Source organism: Papaver somniferum, unplaced genomic scaffold (genome assembly GCF_003573695.1).
Source record: "Papaver somniferum cultivar HN1 unplaced genomic scaffold, ASM357369v1 unplaced-scaffold_65, whole genome shotgun sequence".
In the NCBI taxonomy this organism is placed as follows: Eukaryota; Viridiplantae; Streptophyta; class Magnoliopsida; order Ranunculales; family Papaveraceae; genus Papaver; species Papaver somniferum.
The window spans coordinates 5,626,371-5,633,713 of record NW_020649304.1 but is presented as its reverse complement, the minus strand read 5'-3'; the positions used below and the strand labels follow the sequence as shown (position 1 = coordinate 5,633,713).

At 38.3% G+C, this 7,343-nt stretch overlaps 1 protein-coding gene across 1 annotated transcript; it reads left to right on the top strand.

The window, feature by feature from the left end:
- Positions 1-378: 378 nt before the first annotated feature.
- LOC113343755 (putative pentatricopeptide repeat-containing protein At3g28640) lies at positions 379-2,449 on the top strand. Its single transcript, XM_026587889.1, has one exon. The coding sequence runs from the start codon at positions 569-571 to the stop codon at positions 2,159-2,161; it is 1,593 nt and encodes a 530-aa protein (XP_026443674.1). The 5' UTR covers positions 379-568; the 3' UTR covers positions 2,162-2,449.
- The last annotated feature ends 4,894 nt before the right edge of the window (positions 2,450-7,343 follow it).

Sequence of the window (7,343 nt, the reverse complement as noted above, 5' to 3'; positions counted from 1 at the left end):
GTTTCGTATAGCTCCTCCAAAGGAAACGAAGACGAAATATGAACGAAAGTATAATTTTAGAAAATATGAGCGAGCGAGTAAGTTTTGGGGGAAAATTGGGTGCGACTGTAGTTTTCACTATTTTGGATGAAGACACCAGGGGAAGGCCATATCCCTGTGAAGTTTTTTGTCGGTGGGTCTGATAGTGGGAGAATTCTAAAAAATGGGTGTGACTGTAGTTTTCACTATTTTGGATGAAGACACCGGGGGAAGGCCATATCCTGTTTTGTTAGGCCCAACATGATTTCTGATGTTGTGTGTGGGTGTTTTTTTGGGGTATATGAACTTTGATGAATGAAACAGGTTAAGATATTTTCATTTAAATTTCAGACCGAAATTACTAAATTGAATACTGTCCATGATATTAAAAATGCTCGAGCAGAGCGAAGTAGATTTCCCAGAAGGAAAAATTAGTGTCCCTTGTATGTCTATATGACATGATTCACGTGAAAATATTGTTAGACCTCACTTGCCGACTGTAAAAGAGGTTTGGCCGTTGGGGTGCATCGGATGGAACACCAATTGTCTCATGGGCAGTGTTGGAGCATGGAAATGGTGCATGTCACTCATCAGTTCATGCAAGAATCATAAGCAATTCAAATCCATCCATGCCATTTTCATAACCAATGGCTTTCATCAAAACACTTATGCAATCAGCAAACTGATTTCCTTTCTTTCTCTCTATTCCCATGGTAACCTATCTTATGCTTCTCTCCTCTTCCAGCAAACTCAAGCCCCTAATGCTTTCATCTACAACACACTCATTAGAGCTTACTCTAGTTCCTCTCAACCCCACCTCTCTATACATTACTTTCTTCTCATGCTTAATGACAGCAAGAATGATAAGGGTAATAACAATAACCTTGTTGTACCTGATTATCACACTTTCCCTTTCATTCTCATCGCTTGTGCAAAGCTTAATTTATTGTCTGATGGTAAGAAAATCCATGCATGGATTTTTAAAAATGGTTTAGCTTCATCGGATCGTCATCTTCAAACAGCTCTTCTTAGGTTTTATCTCGAATGTTGTGGTTTAATTCAAGCTCAAATGGTGTTTGACGAAATTCCTCTACGGGATGTCATTCAATGGAATGTGCTCATAAATGGGTATCTTCGATTAGGCAACGATTCTAAAGCATTGACTCTGTTCCGCGAAATGTTTATATCTGGAGTCGAACCTGATGAGTTTTGCGTTGCGACAGGTCTTACAGCTTGTGCTCATTTAGGAGCACTTCAACAAGGAATTTGGATTCATGAATATATTCACAGGAAAGAAGAATTCATCGAAGATGTTTTTGTGGGTACTGCTTTAGTTGATATGTATGCAAAATGTGGTTGCATTGATAAAGCTGTAGAAGTATTTGAGAAGATTCAAAATAGAAATGTCTTTTCTTGGGCTGCCATGATCGGTGGATTTGCAGTGCATGGATTTGCGGAGGTTGCTATTCATTGTTTAGGGAGAATGGTGAACGAAGATGGAATAAAGCCAGATGGAGTTGTTCTTCTTGGAATTTTAACGGCTTGTACCCATGCAGGACTTGAAAAACAAGGTTGGTTCCTGCTGGAAAATATGGAAGCGAAATATAAAATTGTACCCAAACACGAACATTATAGTTGCATGGTAGATTTACTTTGTCGATTAGGTCATTTGGATGAAGCAGTTAAGCTCATTCGTAAAATGCCAATGAAACCTCTTGCATCTGTCTGGGGTGCTTTACTAAGTGCTTGCAGAGGCCATGGTAATGTCGAACTAGCAGAACTTGCAGTTGAAGAACTTGTAAAACTCGAAAATGAGAACGGCGTCAAGGAAGATGGAACTTATGTTCAATTATCGAACATCTATTTGGGTGCACGTAGAAGTGATGATGCACATAGAATCCGAAAAATGATTAGTGATAAAGGAATCAAAAGGACACCTGGTTGTAGCGTGGTTGAGGTTGATGGAGTTGTGAATGAATTTGTTGCAGGAGATGTAACGCATCCTTATCAACTCGAAATACATTCTACTCTCGGCTTGTTATCAATACACATAAGTGAGGATTCCCTAACTTGGTTATTAGGAAAAGAGAGTCGCATTGCTCCGTTTGATATATTCCAATTTATGAATCTGGTGTATCCATAAGATAATGGTAATTGAAGTACTTAAAAGTCAGAGCTCTAAATATCTAAACAACAACAAAGAAAAGGAGAGATGAGAATAACGAAGAATTGAGAAAAAAGGTGGCATGCTCATCAGTTTCATTTCAGCAAGTGCTTTTTTTTTTTTAGAATGAAAATGTATTAAAAGCAGTAAACCAAAACTTGGTCACATGAGAATCTTACAATATCTGTGTTAGAGTTGTGTAAAACTGGGTGTTGTAACATCCCAGCCTTGGATTTATCAACTAATAAAGACTGATGGATACAATAAGGAGCAACAATTCTCCAATTAACACTATGCACATATCTTCTGGCTTCTTTGGCTAGAATATCCGCAACTCGATTAGCTTCCCTTGGAACATACTTAAAACCCAAAAAATTATAGCATTGATGATAAGTGCATAATTCATATGATTTTAGTGTTCATTCCATACTTGTTTTAGCTATTATTCTTGCATATTTTCGTATTATTACTTTTGTTTTCTCTTATTTGTCTCCAATAGGTGAATCATCCAAAAAGGAGCTACAAAGTGCTGAAAAGAGCTATGAAGATAAGTATTCCAAGTATCCAAGTGCCCAAGTCCAAGAGAAGTGGAAGAAATGCGACGAAAAAGAGCAAAACGCTCAAAATCAAGAGAAGGGCCAAAGACCGATCTTAACTCATTCAAATTAAGGATCTCTCATCATCATCTTGAATAAAATTGAAAGATAAAAAGAATGCAAAAAGAATGAGGTCATTCTGAGTTCGGATGAAGAAGTTGTGGCCAAAACGAGTTTTTATTGAATACCCAAGACACTAGGGTACGCGTACGGGTATGCATACCCTAGTTCCGAAAATTTCTGCTGGAATTTTAGGTACGCGTACGGGTACGCATACCTAGCAAGTAGGAAAATGTGTATAAACTCCTTAGAATGCCTAAGGGCGCGTTTGGGAACGTTATTTCGTTATTTTGGGTCGGGTTCTTGAACCGAACTAAATACGTGAAGACCAAGCAATGTAAACCTATAAAAAGGTGTTAGGTTTTGTAAAATGATATCATATCATTAGGTCACGAAATTGTAAGTCTTGGAGAGGAGAAATACCAAAGCTAGGGTTTCAGAGCGATTCTCAATCGTAACGTTATCTTTTTACTTTTCTCATATGTATATCATGGGTGTTTCTACATCCATGAGTAGCTAAATACCTATTGATTGAGGATGAATTCTAAGTTGTAAACAAGATTTGAGTTATTATATTAATCTACTTTGAAGTTCTTCATATGATTATCGTTTGTTTATACTAATTAATATTTATGATTGATTGATAGATTGTTTAGGTGACCAACTAAATTGATTTGTTGATTCAATCTATTGCTAGTATGGAGTTAGGAGATAAGTAATCGTCGAATAACCTTTACACAAGTAGAGAACACAAAACCTTGCAGAGGGATTCTGTGGAGCGATTTTGTGTATAAACAACACTAAAAAGTAGACCTTGATCTAAGAGTCTAACTAGTAGGATCAACCTATAAATTCACAAAAGAGAAAGCATTCGACTAAATTACACCTTGAGTGATCTACTACTAGGTGGTTTGGGTGAATAGAATCTGGTAGGCGAGAACTTCCGTATCCAGTGATATAAGGAATTTAAGGGATAACATTGATCTAGCTGTTATTCCACGGTTGGTGATAATCTATGATTAACGACGAGTAGGCAATTATAATAACTCATTGACGGTTTATATACGAGGAAGTATTCCTCGATCATATCTCTCTCCATTGATTACAATACAATACAATTATATTTGTTTTGATTATTTATTTTGTTCACAATCTAAAACAAAACCCCCCTGTGTGACACTTCAACAACTAAAACTCACTGCTCTTCGTGGGAAAGATCCTTACTTCCATTATATTATCAGTTAATTGTGTGGAAATAAGATTATTAATTTGTTGAGCCTACGACACCCATACAAATTTTGGCGCCGCTGCCAGGGAGCAGTCGGTAGCTTTAGTTGTTATTTTTCTTAGTTTTATTCTTGTTTTTAGACTTTCTTTTTAGTTTTTAATTTCGTTTTCCAGATTTGTGGTTTCAGGTACTTAATCTCTGGCACCGAAAGACTGGGAATACCAGAGGTGCGGTATTCAAACTCTTAGAGGAACAATACTACAAGCACGTCAGCGAACGCTAGAAGAATCTTCTACATCAACAATGGTGAACGACGGTACGAATCCTCCACCACCTCCACCTGTGGAGAGGAAGCTGCGAGAGTTGACATCTCCATGCTTAGATTCACAACCATTGTGTATTACAATCGCTAACCCAGTGGAGCTGAAGTTGAATCTACTTCATCATCTACCAAAGTTCAAGGGACTTCTGGGTGAAGATCCGAATTGTCATATTCGAAAATTTCAACCGAAGATGACAAGTCTTAGGCAAAGTACCGAAGACAGTGATACGACAATGCTGCAAGCCTTCCCATTCTCTTTAATAGATTCAGCGGAAGAATGGTTGTATTACCTTCCTCCTGGGAGTATTACAACATGGACTGAAATAAAAAAGCTATTTTTAGAGAAGTATTTTCCTTCTTCTAAGGCAGCATCTGTTCGTAAAGAGATTAGTGGTATTCTTCAGATTACTGGGGAGTTTATTTATGAATACTGGGATAGGTACAAAAAGTTAGTGGCAAGCTTCCCCCATCACAACATATCCTCAACACTCATCATTCAATACTTCTATGAAGGATTACTTCCAGAGCAACGAAACTTGATTGATGCAGCTGGTGGTGGTTCACTTACTGAGAAGACGATTTTGTAAGCAACTAGTCTGATTGAGACTATGGACTCAAACGCACAACAATTTTATACAAGGAAAGACTCAAATGTTAGAAGAGTTAGAGAGATGGGAGAATCTCCAAATACAGAGCACCGGTTAAGTACCATTAAAAAGACGATTCATCGTATAACTTCGGTAGTTTCTCCACCATACGAAGAGGATGCCGAGGTTAATGCTTTATTCCCTAATCAAAGGCAAAGGTATGATCCATATTCTAATACTTATAATCCTGGTTGGAAAGATCATCCTAATTTCAGTTATGCCAACAAGCAAGCCGCGGCTCCTATGCCAGCTTTTGGGCGACAAAATGTTTTTCAACCTCAACAACAGAACCAGAGCTCTGGTCTAGAAGAGATGATGAAATCTATGATGCAAAATAAAGATCAAGCTTCCCAATAACAAAAGGCGATATACCAACAAAATCTGCAATATCAACAAAAGAATGACAATGCTATTAAAGACTTGCAGGCTCATATAGGGAAATTGGAAACCGATATGAATTCACTAAAGGCACAAGCTTCGATAAAGTTGCCATCACAACCTTTTGTGAACCCAAGAGAGCAAGTTAATGCAGTCACTCTAATAAGTGGGAGACAAAATAAAGAGCCACATCAACAAAAAGAGGCTAGTAACGACATCGAAAAGGAAGTAGAGGAGGAAACTGTCCCAAAGACAAAGCCAACCTCAAACGGCCAACCTAAGGACACGGTTCTCACTTTTACCATACCACCTCCTTTCCCTAGTCGTTTTTCCATGTCGAAGAAGCAAGCTCAAGACAAGGAGATCATGGATATTTTCAGCAAAATACACATCAACATTCCATTTATTGAGGCCATCAGAGCCGTACCCAGGTATGCCAAGGTTTTGAAGGATTTTTGTACAAGGAAGGATAGGTTGATTGCTAATGAGATTACTCAGGTGGGCGAAAGTGCTACAACTATGTTACTAAAAAAAGATGCCTACAAAGTGTGAAGATCCATGTGGTTTCACAGTACCGGTTACCATTGGTAATCGACGATTCGAGCGTGCTTTGATGATTTGGGAGCATCCATTAGTGTCATGTCAGCCGATGTTTATGATTCTTTGAATCTCAAACCTTTAAAAGAGGCAAAGATCATTATTCAATTGGCTAACAAGTCCAATATATATCCTAAGGGAGTCGTAGAGGACGTGTTAGTTCAAGTGAATCAGTTAATCTTTCCGGTTGATTTCTACATTGTGGATATGCATAATGAAGATAATTGTTCATCTACTTCGTTACTTCTTGGGAGACCGTTCATGAAGATTGCAAAAACGAAGATTGATATTGATAGTGGTGCACTCACTATGGAAATTGATAAGGAAATAATACGGTTCAATATCTTTGAAACCATGCGTTATCCTAGTGATGCTCACTCCGCTTTCTCTATTGATGTTATTGGTTCGTTAGCACAACAAATGTTTGATTTGAATGTTGAAGATGAACTTGGTGTTGTGCTACGGAATAGCATTGATTTGGACGTTCATGGAAAACCGAACCTGGACGTTAAGTTATCCAAAGAACTGGTGGAGATGTGTGGTGCTTTAACGACACTACAAGAAGCAAAAACGGGTAATATTTCTTATATTTCTTTACCCGTAACTAATGAGGTTCCTTTACCTTCTATTGTGCAGGCACCGAAACTAAAACTGAAGCCGCTTCCAATCCACCTAAAGTACGCGTACTTGGGTGATAAAGAAGAACTTCCGATGATCATTGCAAAGAACCTCACCTCAATACAAGACGAACGCCTTCTTAGGGTTCTGAAAGAGCACAAAACGGCTATTGGTTGGAAAATTGCTGATATCAAAGGCATTATTCCATCCATGTGCATGCATAGAATCCTAATGCAAGATTATTTTAAGCCTGTACGTGATGCTCATCGTAGGCTTAACCCCCCAATGATGGAGGTCGTGAAGAAAGAGATCCTCAAACTACTAAGTGTGGGGGTAATTTACCCAATTTCTGACAGCAAATGGGTTAGCCCGGTACAGGTGGTACTTAAGAAATCAGGTGTCACTGTTGTTAGAAATCAAGATGATGAACTTGTTCCTAAAAGAGTTCAAACTGGATGGAGAGTGTGCATAGACTACAGAAAGCTTAATGCCGCAACCCGAAAGGATCACTTTCCTTTGCCTTTCATTGATCAGATGTTAGAGAGGTTAGCGGGACATTCACATTATTTCTTTTTGGATGGTTATTCATGTCAGAGCATAGTTCGGTCGACCTCGCATGCGTTTCTATCTCAAGCATGTTTGTCAATGTTAGTGATCAAAACTATGAGTCATGATTTCTAGTCTACATAGCTAAGTCTCGGACTAGGATAGAAAA

What these genes read in the sequence shown, in the direction of transcription:
- LOC113343755 (XM_026587889.1), top strand. Translation starts at nt 569, where the DNA reads ATGGGCAGTGTTGGAGCATGGAAATGGTGCATGTCACTCATCAGTTCA.